Source organism: Neophocaena asiaeorientalis, unplaced genomic scaffold (genome assembly GCF_003031525.2).
Source record: "Neophocaena asiaeorientalis asiaeorientalis breed wild unplaced genomic scaffold, Neophocaena_asiaeorientalis_V1.1 scaffold332, whole genome shotgun sequence".
Taxonomy (NCBI): domain Eukaryota; kingdom Metazoa; phylum Chordata; class Mammalia; order Artiodactyla; family Phocoenidae; genus Neophocaena; species Neophocaena asiaeorientalis.
The window spans coordinates 4,848,704-4,871,470 of NW_020173111.1; the positions used below are offsets into that span (position 1 = coordinate 4,848,704).

Below are 22,767 nucleotides of genomic sequence, written 5' to 3' on the forward strand. Positions count from 1 at the left end.
ATTACCATTCCACCCCTCGGCTGCAAGACAAGCTTGCGTTGACCTGGAGCGTCTCACTCTGCTTCTCGTGGTGGCAGTCACGGGGTTCTGAAGCTGGAAGCCCAGCCCTGACCCGCTGGCTCCCCCTTGAACCGTCCGGGTAAGGGAAGGGGTTGACCAAGGTCACGCAGCTGGTTTACACTCCTCCCTACATGGCCAGGTCTGTCCTTCTGTCACATCATAGGCCCCAACTCCCACAAAAGCATTGCTAACCAATAATACCACACACAGATCTGTGACCTGGCCCCCACTTCAGCCTGCTGGGACCCTTCCTAGGGAAAGATGGGAGATACCGTGGAAGTGAGGTGTCCCGACAGACAGGCAGACATGAGACAGACAGGTGGATATGAAAGCAGCAAAGCACAGAGATTTCAGAGGAAACTGGGGGAAGCCCAGCCCGCTGGGGAGGTGAGGTTGGTACCCCTTCTAATGCTTTTCTGTCCCACTTGAAAACTATGGCAGAGGACAATGCACCCTCGCTAGGTCGCAAAGCAGCCAGATATAAAATGAGCATGTCACACAACCCAGGTATCACGGCAACACTCCCAATCTAACATGTCTCTCTGGGTGTCAGAAGTGAGTGATTTCTGCATTCCTTCTGAGTATCTTTCTGCTTTACTTTTATAATAAACTAGAAGAAGAAACGTTATTTAAAACACAGCTATGCAAATTAATGGAGATTTCCTAAGTTTCTTTGAGCCACAACTTGACAAACTTGAGTATCTGAGCATCTGAGATGGCCGGGAAAAGTGCATCCTGGCTCAGAACCGCCTTCAGACGCCACTGCTATGACCTCCTACGTCTCTGCGTGGGAACAGGTCAAGTTCAGCTGCCGTCCCTGCGCCCTGTGAGGCCTGCCCTTCTCATGAGCCTCACGGGGGCCTGGCTGCGCCTCCCATGCCTGCCCCCCACAGAGCCACTCAAGGTCCCCCCAGGAATGCTCCCCACCCAGGCTGTGCAGGTTGAGGCTGTGGATTTCAGCAACCTTGGAACTCCCCCCCACCCCCACCCCCGGCCCATGCGACCAAATCAATTGCAAAAGAAAAGAAGCCACCAAGGTCCGCATCTCCAGACCTCCCTGAAACACTGCATTCCTGAGCTCCCTCCCGGGCAGGGGGCCCTCTGATGGAGGGCAGCGGTGGGGTGCAGAGTTACACTGAGGAGCTCCACGTGAAGACGGTCCCAAGACCCGGGTTCCTCCTCCCCCACCCCGTGGGATGGGGCGTCTCCGACAACAATCCCACCTCTGGTCAGGGCTGCACCCGAGACTGAAATTAAAAGGAAAGAATCGCGTGGATGTTTACGCTCTCATGGGGTACTTTGGAAAAGGGCAAGAGTTTAAGGCATTTCCCCTAACTTAGCATTTCTGAACTCAGAAGCTGAAGGATTAAAACAAAACAAATAGAAAAAAGAACCCCACGCAGAATCCCAAATCGCTCAGCATCAGAACCCGAAGGCCCCTTCGGGATGCTGCAGGTCAAGGCCCTGGTCTCACAGGTGAGGGGACAGACTGGGGAGAAGGCAGGGAAGGTGTAGGAGAATGTGGGGAACCTCAGGGCTCCCAACTGCCCCCCGAGTTCTGTCCATCACCCGACACATCACAGTTCTCTGCTTCGGGCCAACGAGAACATCTTCTTTCCCTCAGAGAACGAGGGAGGTGAGCGGTCACTGGACGTCAGAACCGGGACGGCTGGGCCACCACCTCTCCTGTCCCTAACACGCAGGGGTCAGGAGGCGGCCCAGGGGGAAAAGGTGGGACGAGAGCCCCACCTTCTAGTCCGTTCTACTCTTCCTGGATGACAAGGCAATCCACCAACCCAAAGACTGTCATTAATGTGCAGATGGGAGGGAGACCATAGGCAACTAAGAACACTCACGGTGCCCCCTGTCTGGAAAAATACAGCTGACGCTTCCTAACCCGCCTTCCAGCTGTCACGCCTGCCACTATTTCTTCTCCACACCACAGCTGGAGTCATCTTTCTAAAATCTCTGTAAGACAAAAAGTCCAGCCTGGCCCCCACCTCCTCCAGTCCCACAGTATCCCTCACTTTCTGCCCCAGCCCTCCCCTCACAAGTACACACACACACACACACACACACACACACACACACACACACACACGAGTTCACTCCTGTTTCCTTTTGCTGCCCTCCCTCCTGCCCTCGTCTAAGTGAGAAACAGCTACTCAGCTCATAGGAGGTAAACTCCTCCGTGAGGTCTTTTCTGACACCTCCTCCTACATCCACCCCCCCCCTTCGCTGTACCCATCACACACCCACATTGTAGCATCCACAGGGCTCTTTTTGCTCTTATCAATGCTATAAAGAGCATTATTGGCACAACTGGGGGGGAATTTTACTATGGGCGTGTAAGAAACAGTATCAAAGCCATGTTAAATTTCCCCAGGGTGACAAATGTGTCGTGTAGGAGAATGACCTTGTTAGGTCATTGATAGCCCATTGAGGTCCACTCACTGATGGATGTCAGGGAAAAGTGTCATGTCTACGACCTACTCTGAAATGGCTCATCAAAAAATAAACACATACGTACATGTGCGTGTGTACCTGCTGTGTGGCGGACAGAGAGAAGAAGCAGGGAGAGAGTGGGAGAGGGGAAAGAAGAAAGAAAAATACAAAGTGGCATAATGTTAACAATTGGCCAATAAAGGTGAAGCATATATGTGGAAGTTCATTGTTCTATTCTTGCAACTCTACTGTAGACTGGAAGATGTGCTAAATAAAGAGTTGGAAGAAAAAGAAAAAAAAAAGGCTCTACTAGGGATGCAATACCTGAGAACTTACTAACTGTCAAAGACAACCCTCCTGAAATGAAAGACACAGGGGATGTGGTCTCACAGCCAATAACAGGTTCAACCCTCGAGGCATGTATTCTGCACTTGACAGTGATGCTGTGGCGTTGTCCGTGCTGGGAAAAGTAGAATTCCCAGAGAGATGGAGGAGAATGGGCAGGAGTGGGGTGACCGTCTCCCCTTTCATCTCTTGCTGGTGTTTGTGCAGAATACCCAACCCTATGTCCTTTCAAGCCAGCGCATTGACCACTGTGGGCAAGACATTTCATCAAAGTGGATTCTCTCTCTTCTATGATCTCCCTGACTTCTTGTTGGTCCCTTTGCCAATAAGTCACTTAATCATCTGTTTCTTGGGCAGTGGACACTGCAGACAGGGAGCCACAAAGTGGTGAGGACTAACTGGACTGTCTGCCTCCAGCTGAGCGGTGAGCGATGGCCCAGCTGCTGAGACTTATGGCAGCCAAATGGCTGCAATCGCTACTGCAGATTTATTGAGCCATCAGTCAGGGCTGCCTTTTCTGCCATTAACATAATTAAGACGATAAACTACTTTGGGGAAAGGAAAAAAAAAAGAAGATCTGCACTCAGGATTGAGAGAACAATTAATTACGGCTAAAGTTGCATCAATCTAGAAGTAAATAACTTATCTTTGGATTGGGATCTTAGAATTTGGAAACAATTGATCACCCATCGAGAAAGTCAAAGGGTCCCCCTAAAGAGCAATGGTCCGTCCCTTCCCCACAAAGGGAAGCACAGCAGGCCTCCGTCCGATATGGAAGGCCAGAGCAGGTTCGACTTCTCCAAAGAAACATCAGTTAACCTAATAACCTTGAGAGTCATCTACATAATACTCTGTTCTCAGTCTGGGAAACCTACCCGGTGCAAACAAGCAAGGAAGGGAGGCCAAAACTACCTGAGAGTGACCTGTGCAATCCTTCAAGGAAACCAGGGGAAGTACATAAAAATCCAGCCTTACAAAATGAGCAGGAGAGGATTCACACTGCCAAAGGCCCACGGAATGCTCCCCCTGGTTTCCTTAAAGGGCCAGCTCCCTTCCTGTGCATCTCATGGTGCTTGGGACACCAGGAAAGGCACTCATTAAAACAAATGATAGAAGTGAACCTACTTACGAAACAGAAATAGACTCACAGACATAGAAAACAAACATGGTTACCAAAGGGGAAAGGTGGGTGGGAGGGATAAATATGGAGGTTGGGATTAACAGATACACACTACTATATATAAAATAAACAACAAGGACCTACTGTTATAGTACAGGGAACTCTACTCAATATTTCGTAATAACCTATAATGGAAAACCCTCTGAAAAAGAATATATATATATATATATATATATCTGAATCACTTTGCTGTACACCTGAAACTAACAGAACATTGTAAATCAACTATACTTCAATAATAATTTATTTTTAATAAAAATATTTTTTTTTAAAAAAGGGCCCCTGGGCTTCTCTGGTGGCACAATGGTTGAGAGTCCGCCTGCCGATGCAGGGGACATGGGTTCGTGCCCCAGTCCGGGAGGATCCCACGTGCCGCGGAGCGGCTGGGCCCGTGAGCCATGGCCGCTGAGCCTGCGCATCTGGAGCCTGGGCTCTGCAACGGGAGAGGCCACAACAGTGAGAGGGCAGCGTACCACAAATAAGTAAGTAAGTAAATAAATAAATAAATGGCCCAGCTTGTAGGAGAGTCAGAAACCGTGAGCCGAGGTTCATCTCTTGGCAGCGACAACCACGTGGACCTGGGCAAATTTCCCCCTTAGAAGAAGGAGCTTAAGCACAGCACTGTTAATCCGTGCTTGTTGTGACTGACGCTGGAAATTCAGCCTAATAAAATGAATCAATCAAGGAAAAAGCTGTGAGTTCAAGATGTCCACTGTATCATTATAACACCAAGAAGCCACTTGTGGAGGAAGTACAAGACAACGCAGTGACCTGGGGGGAGGTTATGCATCCGTGAGCAGGAACGCAGGCCATGAGAATGTTCTCGTCCTTGAACCCAGTGGCAGGCACGTGGGTGTCTGTCGTGAGGCAATTCTCTATCCCGGGGGCACACAAACCGCAAGCACAAACCACGTCTCCTCTTGGTTCAACAAACAGCTCTACTGGAACCATTTAAATAATTCTTTAAGAATCATAGAAACTTCACAACGATCTCAGCAAGCTTCTCTCTCAATGTACAAATCTTGTCTAACATCCTTGAGGACAGGATGTGCACGGGGCACCCAAGGAGTGTTCAATCCACCTTTGCTTTGCACTAGTTTCAACCACAGTCTGCAGTCCCAGACTCCCACCTGCTCTATGGAATCAGTTATGCCTTCTGGAAGGGCTCACAATCCCCTCTTCCAGCAGATCTCTGTCCCATCTGAATCTGTAAAATTTGAGTTTAGACCAAATCCCTTGAGGAATCCACAGAGGTCACAGGCCCAACCTGGACCTTGCTGTTCCCCACAACCACCCCCCCCCAAAATCTCAATTTCAAGCACCCCCCTCCTCTCATCACCCGGTACGTCCAGCTCACTCCATCACAGCCCCAGCCCCACGACCCCATCACGTCCACCATCCCCTGCTGCCTCATTTCCCTCCACGCCCAGCATGGCATGCCTGCCCCACCTGACACTCACTCCCTTGATCTGCCACCACCACCACGCCCTGGCCCCTCGGCCCTCTCTCCCTCTGGGGGGGTCAGCCAGCAAACCCCAACCCTGGTTTAATCCACCTCCTCACGTTCTCCGAGCCTCAACCTGGCAGCTCAACTTACCTGGAGAAAAGAGACACATGCTTGTCGGTCTCACTTTAAATTCGTGACCTAGAATCCTTACGTGCCCCGCCCCGGGGCGGGGCGAGGGGCAATCCTGCCACCTCCTTCCTCCGCCTGAGAGGGCCACTCATCCCTGCTGCCTCCTCCCTCCCCAAATCTCTAACAGCCCTTCCCTCTTCATCACCCTCACTGCTCTGAATCCGTGACACGTGGCTGTGCAGATGTGGGAGCAAGACGGGATTATCCCTGCTTTACAGGCAAGGAAACAGAGACATTCAGAAGTGAGGTAACAGCTGGGGCGCGTCCCGGCTCAGAACCACGTGCGTAAACACAGAGCTGAGGGTCCCCCGGGGTCCCCGCCCCTCCGCTCTGCTGCTTGCCTCCTGCTACAATGGTGGGCTGTCCTAGCTAGGGACAGATCCTCCGCACCGCATGGGATCCCAGAACCCCTCCCCTCTCAAGTTCCCGCAGGCATCCCCGCCCTCTCTCCCGACCTATCGTTCCCATCAGCATTCAAACATCTTCAGAAACCAAAGTTCTCTGTTCCAGAGCTTCGTCCCAATTTTCTGCTTCCCTTTTGCATCAAAGCTCCTTGAAACGCCATCTTTACTCCCTGTCACCACTTTTCTCCCCATCCTCCCTTGAAGCCACCTAATCAAACTTTGACCAAAACAAAGGCAATGGTCCCTCTGCAGGCTTGTTGGCAGCAGTGCCTCGCAGCGGAGAACTCCCTTCTCCTTAAAACACTGCCTGTGTGTGACTTCATGTCATCATGTTCCTCTGCTTCCTACCCCCACTCCCCTCAGCTGACCCTCCTCAGTCTCCTCTGCTGGACCCTTCTCATCTCTCCAGCCTTCACATACTGGAGATTCCCCGGACTCGGCCTTTGGACTTTCCCCCTACATCTCTACTCACTCCCTAAAGGGGGGTTACCATCTCCCGAGTTGGACCACCCTCTGCACATTGTTCACTCTCAAACTGGTACCCAAGCTTCACTCACAAACCCCAGGCTTCTATCCTCAGCTGCCTACACATCCTCTCAATTTGGATGCAGAATTGAATGGATCCCTCAGACCCAAGAGACCCAAGGTTGAATCTGGGATATCCCCCCAAACACCCCAACCTCCTCTTCCCATAGCCTCTCCCCCCTTGGTAAGCGGGGCTGGTGGTCTGCTCCACGGGTGGCCCTCGATGAACCCAAGCCCCTGGAATTCACACCCCTGAAGAGTCCCCTTGTGGTACTTTAATCAACAGAGTGGAAGTGACACAGTGTCAGTTTGGGGCCCAAGGCTTATCAGCACCCAGTTTGGCCCTCCTGGGAGTTTTGAGCCACCGTGTAAGAGTCTGGCAACCCAGCTGGACAGACCATGTGGGAAGGATTCATGGAGACAGAAAGGTTACAAGACTTCTTGAGGAGAGAGAGGCCCAGCTGTCCCAGCCACGTTCAGCCTACAACCAGCCCACCAGCTGATGACAGGTACACGAGTGACCATTGGCAAGACCAGCAAAAGAGCCACCCAGCTGAGCCCAGCCCAGACTGTGAACATAAATAAAATGGTTATTTTAAGCCACTTCGTTTAGGGTGGTCAATCCCTCAGCAATAGGTCACTGAAACAAACAGTAGCTCTAATGTTTATTATTCCGGTTGCTCAGGTTGAAATCTTAGAGTCATTCTTTATTCCTCTTTTGCTCATACCTTACAACAAAACCACATGCAAAAAGGATACCTGTAGCCTGCTGGCACGTCTTCTAAGTACACCCAGAAACTGCCACTGCCCTTGCCATTGTCTGTCACTTCCTCCATTCCCACCCTGACCCTGCTGCCTGCACCCCACTTGCCCTGTCCCAGTTTACTTTCTACAAAAGAGTCAAAATAATCTTTTCAAAATACAAGGAAAGCCCTGCATTCCTTTGTTCAAAACTCTCTTGACAGCCACCCACATCATCTATAATAACACCCCAAGTCCTCACAATGTCCGGCGAGGCCCTCCGATCCAGCCCCTGCTGTCTTGCCAATTTAATTTCTTGCCAACCCACGCGGGTCAACTCTGATCCAGACACAATGGCCTCCCTGCTCGTCCTCAAAATGCCAGGCAAGGGCCACCTTGGGCCTTGTCCACTCACTGACACCGCTGGCCCGAACAGCTTTCCACTACATGGTCACCTGGCTGGCTTCCTCATCTTCACCTGGCCTGTACTCCAGTGACACCTGGAGAGTCCTGCGCTGAGCAGCTCATCTAAGAGGCTCACCGGCCCCATCAGCTTTCCATCCCCACCCGCCATGCTCTGTGTCTCTCCACTGTGTTTGCATCTCCACATTCTTTTCTTTTCTCTCTCCAGCTTATTGTCTGTCTCTTTCCACCATCACACAAGCTCCGTGAGGCGTGGATTCTGTTTTGTTCACTGCTGCACTCCCAGTGCCTAGAACAGTACCTGGCAGGTGTCGTACTCAATAAGTACTTGTTAGATGAGAGAGCATGTGCGTTACTGATGGCTGCCTTTCATAGCCCTGAAAACACGGTAAAAATCGTCATAAACCCCCAAGCTCAACCTTGCATCCTGTGGGCCCCCTCCCCGGAGCCCACAAATTATCAGGGCAGCAACTCTGAAAAACACATGTTTCCCACCTGCTCCAAGGCCTCCAAAGGTTTCCCATCACCCTCAGGATCAGGTTCACCTTCCTTCAATGGCCCACAAGGCTCTACAGATCTAACCCTAGCCCCCACTCCAGGTTCCCCCATGCCCCGCCAGCACACACTCCCCCCAGCCTACACTCCCCCCAGCCTCACCGCCTTCGCTCTCTGGCTTTGCCCAATACTGTTCCCTCCACCAGAAATGCCCTTCCTCTAGTTCCTTCCACTACTGCCCACTCACCCTCCAGGCTCAACCTACATGTCCCTTTGTCAAAGAGCCCTTCTGTGCCCTCCATCTTCTGTGGCTCCTCCTTTTTCCCTCATTTTCCTTCCTGGGCTACCCATGATTTGTGCAATTGTAGCAGGTTATCCAGTAGAGGAATTCACCAGCAACTTGGGCTTCTGGAACCACAACTGAGGAAGGAGGACAGACCAAGGTGCTTCTGGAGGCAGGACCAGATACCTACTTTGGGGGGCCCAGTGAAAGCAAAAATGCAAGTCCTCTTGTTCAAAATGATTAAGAATTTCAAGACAGCAACAGCAGAGCAGTAAACCAAGCCTGGGATGCTTCTGAGCATGGGATGTTATACAACCCCACTGGTCACTTGCCCAGGAAACTGATGACCACAGTTAATGAACTAAAGCAAAATACAGCACTCAAGGCCCAGTGAGGCTGGTGACCTGGGAATGCAGCTGTGCTGGACACCTCCACAAAGATGGGGCTGCGCACTTATTTTATGGAGAGATCAAAGCTTCATCCTCAAGTCGTGGAAGGTAACCTCTCCAGGGTGCCTGCTCATCGAACCAAGTGCCATTCAGGCCAAGCTCATCCACTGCCAGCTTAGCACAAGCTTAACTGAATGACACAGACAAGAGCCAAGAACAGACAATAAGAAAAGAGATAATCTACAAATAACAAATGCTGGAGAGGGTGTGGAGAAAAGGGAACCCTTCTACACTGCTGGTGGGAATGTAAATTGATATAGCCACTATGGAGAACAGTATGGAGGTTCCTCAAAAAACTAAAAGTAGAGCTACCATATGATCCAGCAATCCCACTTCTGGTCATATAACTGGAAAAAACCATAATTCAAAAGGATACATGCACCCCTATATTCACAGAAGCACTATATACAATAGCCAAGACAGGGAAACAACCTAAATGTACATCGACAGAGGAATGGATAAAGAAGATGTGGTACATGTAGACAATGGAATATTACTCAGCCATTAAAAAGAATGAAATAATGCCATTTGTAGCAACATGGATGGACCTAGAGATGATCATACTAAGTAAGTCAGACAGAGAAAGACAAATATCGCGTGATATGACTTATATGTGGAATCTAAAATACAACACAAATGAACATATCTATGAAACAAAGCAGACTCAGAGACATAGAGAACAGACTTGTGGTTGCCAAAGGGAAGGGGGTGGGAGAGGGATGGAGGGGGAGTTTGGGATTAGCAGACGGAAACTATTACATATAGGATGGATAAACAACAAGGTCCTACTGTATAGCACAGGGAACTATATCCAATATCCTATGATAAACCGTAATGGAAAAGAATATGAAAGAGAATATATATGTATGTATAACTGAATCACTTTGCTGTACAGCAGAAAGTAACACAGCATTATAAGTCAACTATACTTCAATAAAATTTTTTTTAAAAAGGGGAAGATACAATTTCATCAACATTTTTACAGGGCAGGGCAACGAAAGCCCAAAAGCCTCATGGGACAATAAAAGGTTTCCCTCTTCCTCTCACAAGTATTTCAGCTTGTCAAATGTTCCCCTGGTTTCTGAATAACAGCTTCTTCCCAGTAAATAAGTTAATGAACAACAGATTAGAAAAGTTTTTCTTTCTGATAGCTGACTGTTGGATAAACACGTTTGCTCTTTTAGGAAAAGGCGACGTACACTTTTCATGATTTCCATATTTTAAAACAAGAGGGACTTCCCTGGCGGTCCAGTGGTTAGGACTCTGAGCTTTCACTGCAGGGGGCATGGATTTGATCCCCCATCAGGGAACTAAGATCCCACATGCTGTGCGGCACAGCCAAATAAAAAAATTAAAAAATAAAACACAGGAGCCAGAAGGTGATGTCTCTGAGACACTCCACCTGCCGTCATACAGTCCCCTCAGTGCTGTTGGGTTTCTCCACATCTGACCTGGGCAACTTCAGTTACTCTGACAGTCTCTCTCCTGTATCACTCAGGAGTCTACATTGAATTAATAGAATATGATCCACGATGCAAATATATTTCACATGGTGACCCAGTACACACGTATCAACAGAACTAAAAAGTTTCACCTGCTGTACACTCTGGTATTTTCTAATGTATTTTATTTCATTTTTTAGAAATGATCATCTGACCCACTAAACTGGTTTTACAACCCACAAAACGGGCTGTGAACCAGAGTTTGGAAACATGGTTTGGGGTCAAATTAGTGATGTCACAGCCCAGATTCCAGCCCCCAGGTCTTCACTCAAAGCTCCGTCTGAGTGGTCTACACTCAGACAGGAATCAGAGAGGGGGCTTTTTAAAAGGCAAGCACTTAAGCGATTCTTCTAGCAAAAAGGATGCAAATGACATGGCCAGGTGACAGAAATTAAGAGAAGGCAGCAGGATGTCAGCTTGGTGTGTGGAGCCCCCGAGCAGAGGGCAGGGAAAGGGGAGACAAGGGAACCTTCAAGGTCACACTGCTCAGCATGCGTCCCCAATCCCATGGAAAGTAGTGCAGGTTCCCAGGATGTCAGACTCCCTCATGATCAAACCCATGAGAACACCCCCAAGAAAAGGCTTTTCTGTCCCCTCTGAGGCTCCCTGTTGTCGCTTTCCTCTTCAAAGAGCCTGTCTCACCCACCCCCTCCCTCTCGCTGGTCTGGCCTCCAGGCCAAGCTGAGCTTGTGGAATCCAGCCCCTTCCCGGCAGCCAAACAAGCCCACGACCCTCAAGGCAGTTTCCCCAGGCTGCACCTTCAGGGGCTCCGACCATTTCAAGTAGTAGGCCTTCGGGAGCCAGAACTTTCATTCCCAGCACACCCTCCCATGGTCACTTCCCTCCCTCCTAATCACAATGCACCTACTGAAACTGAGCAGGACCCTGTGGGGCTCCAGGGCATGGAAGCCTTTCAAACAGTTGCTAATCAGGGAAGGGAGGGGATGCAGAGACAAGGGAGGAGCAGTCAGGAAACAATAGTGCAGCCTTGGGGCAGGGTCCTGGTTCAGTCTCAAGGGATACACATTAACAATGTCTTTGAACTCTTCTGCAGAAAGAAAACCCTCAACAAATGGAAAATGTTAGCATTCTTCATTCCAGAGAAGACCACCTGAGGCCAGACGGGAGGAGTGCAGGCCCTGCACACACCCTGATCCTTATCGGCAACCCAACCCTTGAATTCCTTACCTCCCAGTTTGGGACACACAGTTTTGTGGGGCAGGAGCTCGCTGTGTCTCCCTTTGCCTGGCAAAGCAATAAATTAGCTATTCTTTTCTACTTCACCCAAAACTCTGTCTCCAAGATTCGATTCGGCACCAGTGCAAAGAAGCCGAGCTTTCGGCAACAGCATCAGGACGGGCAAGGGAAGCTGGGTGGGCTGGACAGCAGGCATCTCCCACCACCCACAACGCTCCCGAGGCCCACACACCTCTCAGCTGCGCGCAGAGCGGCCTTCCCTCTCTCCTCCAGATCGAAGCCACTGCCCGGAGGCAGGGAAGGCTCCACGGGGGCCATCGCCCGGCCACCAGCGTGGAGGATGCTGGGTCCTCTTGATGAGGTTTCCCAGGATGGGCGCAGCACCAACAAGAGTTATTGTGCGTCTACCAACCAGCGGGCACACAGCTCTCCACGTGAGCAGCGAGGTCTGGATCATCAATGGGGTTAAGGCCAATGACAGCCAGCAACAGGAGGTGGCCAGGTGCCCAGAGGCGGGGTGGGGGGGGGGTGGTGGTGCAGGTGGAGGCAGCCTCACTCTTTCCCACACCATTTCCTTCCTCCTGTTTTCTCTCTGTGGCCAATGCGCCACGTCCATCTCTCTAGGTCACCTTTAATCCTCTCCAGGACAGCAGGAGACAAAGAAATCCCATCTTGAATTGTCCTTATCATCTTGTGTGCTTTCCCTGCCCTTGAAGCATTGCAGCTCCTCCAGAGAAGCAAATGCAAGGCTCATGCTCTGGGGATGATCGTTTACATAAAATATCCTTTCCAATAATCCCCGGAACATCCGTACTTGGACCGCAGCTCTGACCCTTCCGCACTCTGCATCCCCAGTCTCCCGAGCAGGAAAGCCTGTGAGGGACAGAAGGCACCCAGACGACTGGCCACAAGCCCCAGGGACACGTCCACCTACCTTGGTCAGGTCCATTCCAAGTTTGAGCTGAGAAATGAGGTGAAGGATTACACTACGCTGATCCTCCATGACGCCCACTTCCGTCTCTTCCTGATCTTCAGTGTCACTTTTCTCATCTTCTGACAAAACCAATTCGGGGCCTGAGCTTGGCTAAAACGAGATCATCAGTAAAAATCACCAGCCTGGCCCTGAGAAGCTAGAAGCACAGCACTGAACCCATGTGCTTAGCAAGGACAGAGAGCCCAAGCCTGCCCAGATAGAGTTTCTCCATAAACTGGTCCTCCCAGCCGTGGGCAGAAGACGATCTTTTTATCTTTTTTTTTTTTCGGTACGCGGGCCTCTCACTGTTGTGGCCTCTCCCGCTGTGGAGCACAGGCTCCAGACGCACAGGCCCAGCGGCCATGGCTCACGGGCCCAGCCACTCTGCGGCATGTGGGATCCTCCCGGACCGGGGCACGAACCCGCGTCCCCTACATCGGCAGGCGGACTCCCAACCACTGCGCCACCAGGGAAGCCCAGAAGACGATCTCTGGGGTGCAGGCCCTACCTTTAAGCACCTGAGGAGCCCTCTCATCTTCCCCTCAACTGTGAGCGAGCCTTCTAGCCTAAGCACCTCCCCCGACAAGAAAGCTTCCTGCCCTCTAAGAAACTAACTATAATATTCAAGTGTGAGTCCCTTCACCTAGGCTATTCCCAAATAATATTCTCCTGTTAACTTGTACAACCCAGGGCACTATAGCTAATGTAAATTTCTGTTTATAAGCAAAAGTCAGACACCCCTGAAACTGACATTACCTTATTTATGGGAAAATTTACTCTGAAATTATTTCTATTCCCGTTAGTGAGTATCACTACAGCAAGTTAAAAAAAATAATAATAAAAGGCTCAGTGCTGGCATTAATTTATGGAGGGAAGCAAAAATGAAAATGTAAAGAAAAAGTCTGAAATTTTATAATAATGCTAAGCTTCAACCTGGCTAACAGACCCTGCACGTTCCTTGATGCAAGTTTTATTCATTCAGTTGCTTGATTCCAGTTTTCCAAATTACAGAGAAAGCAGGCAAGTTAATAAAATATGCAAGGTGGATTGCTGAGCGCATAATTTTCCAATACCTAGCTACCAAGAACTCTGGCTACAATTACAGCTGTCCTCACAATTCTGTTGAAAGAAATAATCCTATTCACCATTCTTCATTTAGGTATGTTCTCATAGTACTTGTTTCTATGTCAGCAAAATCACTCTACACAAAACGCTATGTAATTGTTTCTCATTACTGTTGACTGGTAATTACTAATGAACTTAACATAGAGAAACACGGGAGCCCACACATTTTAATATAAAAGGATACAGACTTGCCCGAATATCCAAGCAAAAACTGATCATTTTCAATCTCATTAGACAGAAGCATCTCATCTACTTCCAAAACACAAAAGTTATTTAGCGATCAAGGTGTTTATAATTGTCCTTCCTCACCAACACTCCAGAGCAAGTATGGTGCTCTTTCCACCAGGGTAGCATTTTTAAAATTTCAGTTGAAATGGACACTTACCATAGACATACTGCTCAAATTATTCCCAAGGCCATGGGGCTTTCCTCCAGCCACAAGTCAAGTTTCCATCATGTGCCTGGTTCCCTAGAGTCATGTCATGTGTGTTATGTGACATCATTGGAAAGGTGCTTTGCTAGATATACTGAAATAACTGAGGGCCCCTGACCCCCACCATGGTCCAGAGAAGACTAACCAGAGGGGGAGTCTGGGGCCATGGGCCACCCTGATTCCACACCGGGAAATCAGAGACAGAGGGACAGGAGCCAGCACTTGCTATCAATGCCCGGAAGCCCCCTACCTCTCCTCCAGCTTCAGCTCCTGTGTTGCAGTGCCCACGGCAGCCAAGGTCACTGTGGTTACGAGTCTGACGGGCTAAAGCAGGGCCACCGTCCCATATACTTGCCCTCCTGACCTTCCCTGCTCCTTCCCCCTCCTCTGAGTTTCAGGCAAGTTTTAAAGGGTGGCTGTCTCCATTCACTGTGAGTTTGCATTTCCCGTCAGTTGGCACCAAAGCCAGAGAGCTCAGACACACTCCTTTCAATGCCAAGGTGATGGAGCTGCTACTTCCTTTGCAGTATCGTGCTGGGTGGTCACCTATATTAGCAGACATCCCCTCCACCCAGGGCAGTGGGGCAGGAGAGGGCAAGGCCTGGGTATCTTGTGTGGCAGGAAAAAGGACAATTGAAAGCAAATCACGCTACCATCCTGCACTCAAGGGGGTGGGCATAGCTTTCAAGGTCCTTATACATCTCAACAAGAAAGGGAGCTCCATGGGAAAAGAATCTGTAAAAGAACAGATACATGTATGTGTATAACTGAATCACTTTACCCCTGAAATTAACACAACATTGTTAATCAACTGTACACAATATAAAATAAAAATTAAAAACAAAAACCAAAAAAAAAAAAGAGAGAGAAAAGGAGCTCCACCTGGAGTGCAATTGTTCCTGCTTGAAATTAGCTGCTCTCACAAAGCACTGATTGTAAACTAAACAAATCAATAGCTCACGCAAGTTTTATGAAGTAAAGAATTGTTCTTTCTTCTGAAAGTGTGATTTTCCCATCTGCTCACAAGCCAGTGCAACCCTCCCACCCACTGCCACACTCGCAGGGAGATGCTTACAAACCACAGGGACCAAGCGTCTCCTGCCGTCTGCCTTCCTTGGAAACCAAACGCAGCTGGTCCCTGATTTCCAGGAGCCAAGACGCCTTCTGCAAGCTCCCGTCACATCATACGAAGAACATACACTACTGTGCACACAAACGCCTCCAGCTTGTCCCACTTCAATCAACGTCACGTTTCCTGTGTCTGGTGATGCCGTCAGGGACACTGGCTCCAGCAAGGGGAATTAAGGCTGGTGCACAGGCCTCAGAAGCTGACTCACTCCAAGGCGACTGGCGACCAGAGCTCCTTGGGACCCTGAAGTCCCGCCAAGGAAGGAAAGGCCACGGGGAGCCTGACACACATCCCCTCACTGGCACAGACCCTTAGCAGACGGTGCCCTAAGCTTAAACAAGGATCCAGCAATAATTCTGTCTCCTGCAGCTTCGGAAAACTTGCAAAAATTCTCTTATCCAACCTTGAGTAAATAATCAGGGTTTAAAAATAAAGCTGGCTTCATTCATCACGTTGTCAGTGAACGTCTTAGAGGACACCCCCAATTCCACCCACACTGGAACTCAAGTCCATATGCAGAAGGTGAGACCACCCTCTGGTGTGGGCCCAAAATGGGGGTACGTGGATGGAGGGTAGGGGTTCCCAACAGGGCATGTCGGTCTGAAGGAGGTCAACTGGCCATGTAAACACCAATCTGTGGGCACCCGCAAAGCACCCATGCATGGTTAGCAGGGGCTCTGAGAAATGGAGATTTCGAAGAACCAGGCTTTGATGGAGTTTTAAAGACAGAAAACCTTCCCTTTTAGGGTCAAGGGTTTGCAGATTCTGCTGTTCTGATGTGAAACCCACAACAACGGAACGGTCAGTGGATCCAAGTCTGCTTTCCACAGTCAGGCCCACGTGCTCATCACATCCTCACCCCCCGGCTCATCAAGTTCCGCTCCTCTCCTGGGTACCCCTGTATGCCCACGCCCTCCTATACCAATGGATTTCTGCTTGTAAAGTGATGACAACCGTCCTGAGGTGATCAGAGGTGGCAGAACGGTCTTTCTCCACCTCAGAAGAAAACTGAAAATAAGAAATGGCTTTTTCTTATTTTCTGAGACAGTTCCTAAGACTGAGACAGTTCCTAAGACTCAAGCAAGAAGAATCTTTAAATACTGCCGTTCCCCAGAGAGCTTTGCAAATGAGCCAGCTTGAACCGTAAAAATGTACACAAACTTGAAGATAAAATGGGATTAGAATATGTTGTAAAGAGAAGCAGGCTTTGGAAAAAAGAGGTTTTTAATAAAAACAAAAAATTATGACTCAGTATTGCTTACCACATGAGTACCGCAGGACATGGGGTGCTACAACAATCCAGTGACTCTTGCCTTGTTAGCAAATGGTCGGGGGACGGACAAGCAAAGGTGATGGACAGGAAAAGGCCACCTGGCAGCTGGGGTCCAGGGGCACCCCTGGTAGCTCAGCAGTGACCTGGGCCCTAAAGCAAGGATTCTTAATCTGGGCCCTATGGACACTCGTTAAGATACCTACCTATACCCTTGACATTTCATGTACAAATTGCGTGTCTGGGCATTTTATGGAGAGAGGGTCCTGCTCTCCATGGATTCTTAGAAGGGTATCTGTCCAGGGCTGACCTCAGGTCTCGCAAGGTCTGCAGGGTCTCAAGGTCTGAAGGGTCATGGAAGAGAGATGGGCTCTCAGGGTGGGAAATGGTTGAGTCAAAGACGGTCCCAGCACCTGCAGACGTGCCCCTGCCTTACCACCAAACTCTACTCCTTATCTGATAGGAGGCAGCTCCTCCACGGGCCAAGGACCAAAGCCAGAAGCAACACCTTGACTTGAGTTAGGTTTATGTGGGTCCAGCAGTCTTGTCAAGGGGGACACCAGTGTAGGGGAGACACTGAACATTCTTAGGGTCTCTTCTTTTTCACAAAATTTTAATTCTTCAATACAAATGCAAATTCCAAGCAAGACTGAAATTCCAACCTCTTTTATTCAATACACATATGTGATTTAATTACAATTGGAGTCAGTTCCAGGAAAAAAAAACCCAGGAAACAGACATTTATCTTTAGAGTCCATTCAATTCCCTGTCAGAGGCCTCACTCTACCCCCACGCTCCCAAATCCACCCCAACCCCCCTTCCCAGGCCTCGCTCCCTATTTTCCCTTCCTCAGACGGTGTACTTCTCTCTTCACAATGATCTCTCCTTCCTTCTTAACTGAGACCTGGCCCTCAGACAGCTGGGGCCAGTATAAGCAGTTGGATCTATTGTACTAACATCCTCTTTAACCTAATGTCTTAAAGGGCTGAACCCTGAGACTCAAGGCATTAGAGAGAGGCCTGGGCATTACCCAGCCTTCCAAAAAGCCTTTTCACTGTTGGGTGGGGAGCAGCTCCACAAAGAGCCCTGAAAACCCAGACATGCAGGTGTGAGGGGTCTCCTCCAGCAAGGATCGGGATGGACTCCTATAGCCATCTTCTGCCAGGTAAGAGGTATTCTTAACTAAACAACGTCTTCAGCAGAAAAACATAATCCACTGAGCTCATGTTAGCCACAACCCTCCTGAAATTCTACCGGACCAAGATACAAAGCCAGCTAGGGAATGAACATTCTCCTCTGGCAGCGAACACACTTCAGCTCAATCATTTTTAAAGCCTGGCATCTCTCCCTGCACGCTGGTACCTTGGCATGGAGGCATGGGTGGGCTGTGCCATCCCAAAGAACCTTGGCATTGAACGCAAGAACCCAACGTAGCCCAGATATCGTCCTTACAGGAAAAGGGGGGGACACAGCCATGTCAAGAAGACTCTCTGGTATTCTGGGGGCCAGCGAAAGGTGGGCAGCGGGGGAGAAGACCCAGAGCATCACCACCCTCAGATACCCTCAAATGAGAGCTATGTCTGTATCACAGCAGCAGGCAGAAGAGTAACCAGGAAATGACGTGTCCTCTTACGTGACGTGCTTCTCAAGCCCACAACTACACAGAACGTGCAATGACATGCAATCGCGGCCACCAGGGCGAGTCTGCTTTTGCTGACCAGGGGATAAAAGTCAAGAGAAGCTGGTCTTCCAGAAAATAAGAGGTTTTAGGAAAAATAGGAACGTGAAACATGGACAGAGCTTAGGGGGTCAGAGAGACTGGGAGGGTGGGTATATGGAGACAGACCAAGGGGACAAAAAAAAGGAAATCCAGTGAATACTGGAAGAAAAGCAAGAGGGTCTGAGTGTCTAAGAGGTACAAGTACCCACGGACCAACGACCAAACCAATTTTTTTTTTTTGGTTCTAATGATAAATGGTATTACTGTCTCTTTAATTTCTAGTCATTTTTTCATCTCAATAGTCACAGTGTATTTAACCAAGTTATCACAACCATTACTTGGTCCTCAGAGCACATCTTCATATCAGTAACATTTTATCAGTAAATCCTAAGAAGCCCCGCCTAACAGCCCAAGGTCACGAGAACTGGCACAGCTGGATCCGAGGAGCCGGTCCAACTTGGGGCTCAAGTCAGCAAGCATCAGCAGAGCCTGGAGCCCCCAAAGACAGCCAGACGTCCAGCAAATTCCACCAGTAATTTCTGGCCCTCATTCCCCAATAGGAAACGTCTACCCTGTGACTGTCAAGTGCACGGCCCTCCCTACCACGCACTTGGAACAATTATCTCCCGAGGACAGACACAGACTTGAAGTTTGTCCTCTGAACGTGCAGTGGCTGCTCCTGGGGACCTACTGTTCTCCCCATGCTCAGCACAGGCGGGGTTTCTCCTCCAGAAGAGTCTCTCTAATTCCCCAAAAGTAGGCCATCCTTGCTCGGTGGAAGGGCTCTCGGTCGGAACGGATGGATGCTTGGCTCTGGTCACAAGTCATGCCAGAGGGCTGCAGTCAGCCACACGTCTTCGGATGGTGTCTGGTCCGGCTGACGGCCTTCGGCCCTGATGCAGGGCGGCAGCTGAAGGCTTCTCACATGTACTGTCCTCTCTGTGGAGCCACGTCGAAGCCAGGCCACCGACTGGGCCTCGGAGGCCACCCCCTTAGTTAGGGGACCTTATCTGGCCATTTGGAGGTAGGTACAATGAGGCCACTGTGGCGAGGTGGGGGGGACCTGACGGAGAAGTGGGCTCTTATCCTTGACAGGTTCAAGTACAAGCATGTCCACGCAGCCTGCTCGTCCCAGCTGCCATCTGGGGGGCACTGAGTTGGCTGCCACTGCCATCATAATCCTTCTGCCGCCTCCCAGTGGATGTGCTGGCTTTCTGGCTCTACCCACACATACATACACATTTACCACACTTGGCTCTCACAGACTGCAAGGACAGATGCTCGTCCTGAGCAAAGGGGCCGACCTGCAGAAAGGTTAATTTTAAATCAAAGACATCCTGGAAGGCAGAAGGAAGTTGCTTCTGGGGAGGGGTGTGGAGCGGGGGTACATTCGTCATCAGCCAAGGTCATCGGGAACATTACACCAAGAAGGTTTAAAAAGCGTTCCTTTCAAGACACGTGAGGTAAGCATTCAGAGGGAGGAGAATCGCCAGCCCTTTCCCAGCATCCATGTGTCTACTTGAAAATCATTTTAAATGAAAGCAGAAAAGAAAGGAATTGCGAAGCAGCAAAGGAAACCGCAAGAAAGCACCGCAAAGGAAAAACGAAGCAGCAGCTGCAAACAAAGAGGGAGGTGATTATTTTGCAGTTGAGGCTCTGCAAGCACATCAGCAGGACCCCTGGCCCTGGCATGTGGGCACCGGGAATCACGGGGAGGGTGCCAGCGTGGTGGGTCAGGCAATGTGCCAGCGCCGCATCCAGTGCTTTATGGCCTTTTCTCCATCAGCAGAAGTCCAGCCCTTTCCAGCCCAGCCCAGCACTGAAATCACAGCCGGACCGAGGGCTCAGCAAAGCTCTGCAGGGTGAAGGGGCACGCCCACCGTGCCCTAGCCCTGGGTGGCACCAGCAGCACGGGTCACGCTTCCCAACTCACAGGAAGCCCCTGAGGATGGGGATAAAGGTCACGAGAAGGAGAAGAAAGAGGATGCATCACCACAGCTCTGCAAGGCAGCAAAGCATCCAGGGAGAGCTCTGCGTGGTGGCTGCAGAGAGACGGCCCTGGACATGAATCCTGAACCTGCCACCTTCCACCTGGCAGGCAGTCCCCTCACCCGTGAAGTGGAGATGGTACCACCCACCCCCTGGAGGGCTGCTGAGAGGCCCGGGGAAGTCAGGGCACGGGAAGTGGGTGCAGAGGGAACACTGAGCAAAAGCCTGCCGCCCTCGTGAGGCTGCAGCATCCTCATGGGCACATGGTGGACCTGCGGCCCCGGGGATCTAGAAACCACAGCTGAAGTGCCCATCACCCCTGTTTGTGCTTGTTCCCATCCCGGCAGCATCCTTCTGGAAGCTGCAGGATGCTTCCCATGCTGTCTCCCAGGCCCTCCTCAGCAATGATGACACCGAGGGTTCTAGGGCTGCAAAGGTCCAGGCCCCCCAAATAGTCCATGGCCCTGACCATGAGGTAGCATCACTTCCTGGATCTGGGGCTGCAGCAGAAAGGGATTCGTAGAAATCCATCCTCCAACAAATCTCAGCCTAGAGTCACATGCAGATCCGGGAACCACATGGGACAAACACACAGTAGCCAGGACAGTGAATCGGACAGTGCAGGCCATCTCCTGGTCTCAGGAGACCTGCTATGGTCTGCAGGGAGTGACAGGACGGGGGTGCCTGTCATCCAAGGCTACCCAGGAAAGGTAGGGAAGAAATTCTCTGAGACCCGTCCTAGCCTTCCTGGCCTCTGATAAGAGGAAAAGCGGTGGTTCAGGACATAAAAGGAACCCCCACCTCCTTGGGGTGGGCTGAAGGGTAAGCAGTCACCAGGCCTGAACGAGTTACCATTGCACCAGCTGCCTCGAACTCAAAGCACCGCGTGAGATACTGAAGACAGAAGGATGCGGTCTTAAGCCACGGTCTCTGCATTCAACCAGCGGGGATCTTTTGGAGGACCTTTCTTTCTCCATCCCTGGGTGGGACTGGTAAGTTCCCAACTCATCATTCGACACTTAGTTCAACCATGCTTCACAGGGGCAGAGGCGATGCCTCCATCCTAACCAGGAATCCCTAAGCACCCTGTCCGTGCCCAGCTCGGCACTTACCCAACTGCATTTATGCAACTGCCCATCTACCTGCCTTCCCGTCAGAGCAGGACAGTCAGCTCTCTTTTGGTACAGGAACACTGATGATCGGGGCTGGCTGCTTAGGGCTCTGGGTCAATGTGGATTAGAAGCCTCCTCCAGGATCTGGGAGGAAGAATGCCCTGATCCAGCAGCAACACCAGCCGGGAGCTCAGGAGGGGAAAGTGACAGCCATGGCGTTGTCAGCTTACCCACCTCAGAGCTCCGTGATGATGGCAAGCCTGTCTTACTCAGGCTTTCATTTCTAGAATCCCAACACAAAGCCTGGTTTTATAATAGCTGCTCGGTTAAAAAAAAAAATTTTAAGGACTGAATGAATAAAACTAAAGAAAAATTGGGAAAACTGGAGCGTGCAAGACAAAATCCATATTTAAAATGAGAAGGCCAGCCAGTCACAGAAGACCACATATGACATGATCCCACTTATATGAGATGCCCAGAACAGGCCAATCTACAGGGACAGAAAGTACATTAGTGGTTGGTGGGGGACGGAAGGACGGGGGGATTTGAGGTGACAGCTAAGAGGTAAGGTTCCTTTTGGGGTGATGAAAATATCCTAAAGCTGACTGTAGTGCTGGTGGTACATAGCTGGGAGCATCCTCAAATCCATAGGATGGCACACTTCAAATAGGTGAATTGACATGGCATGTGAATTACATTTCAATAAAGCTGTTATTTGAAAATTAAAAAAAAATAAAAGGACACATGATGCAAAGTCAAACAAGGCCAGAAGGAAGGTGACGTGTGCAGAGCCAGACTCGGGCCTGAGTCTCACCAAGGAGCAGCACTTAGGGCGGCAGAGAAGGGCGGGGCCCTTCCAACCAGAGTGATGTGACAGGGAGGTTTGGCTCAGACCAGACTGTATGTGGCTTTGCCCTTAGGACTAGACTCACTCCCTTGGAAAGCCCATGTGATTGATGCCGTGGCTTTAAACCATTTGTACACTGATGGCTTCTAAGTTTATATCTCAAGTTCAGCCTTCTCCCCTGACTTCCAGCTTTGTGTGTCCAACTGTCTATCCACACCCCCAAGCTATTAGGCAGAACAATGGACTCCCAGACACGCCCAGGTCCTAATCCCTGGAACCTGTGAATATGTTACTTTACATGAAAAAGTGGCTTTACAGATGTGATTAAAGCCTGGAATCAGGGCAAGTATCCTGGGTTATCCAGATGGATCCAACAGAATCACAGAAATCCCAAAAATTCGAGACTCTTTCCTGGCTGTGGTCAGAAGAGGAGATGTACCCGTGGAAACTGGTCGGACATGCAGCATTGCTGGCTTTGAAGATG

General features: G+C 50.1%; 1 protein-coding gene across 4 annotated transcripts in view; it reads right to left on the minus strand.

The window, feature by feature from the left end:
• The window catches only part of OSBPL10 (oxysterol binding protein like 10), a 279,913-nt gene that overhangs the window by 21,121 nt on the left and 236,025 nt on the right, over positions 1–22,767 (minus strand). For 3 of the 4 annotated variants that reach the window (XM_024743485.1, XM_024743483.1, XM_024743486.1), the window contains exon 7: positions 12,620–12,769. The exons of the other annotated variant lie outside the window; for it this stretch is intronic. In XM_024743485.1, the coding sequence (XP_024599253.1) occupies positions 12,620–12,769 (150 nt within the window). The remainder of the gene's footprint in view (positions 1–12,619; positions 12,770–22,767) is intronic. 4 annotated transcript variants of the gene reach the window in all.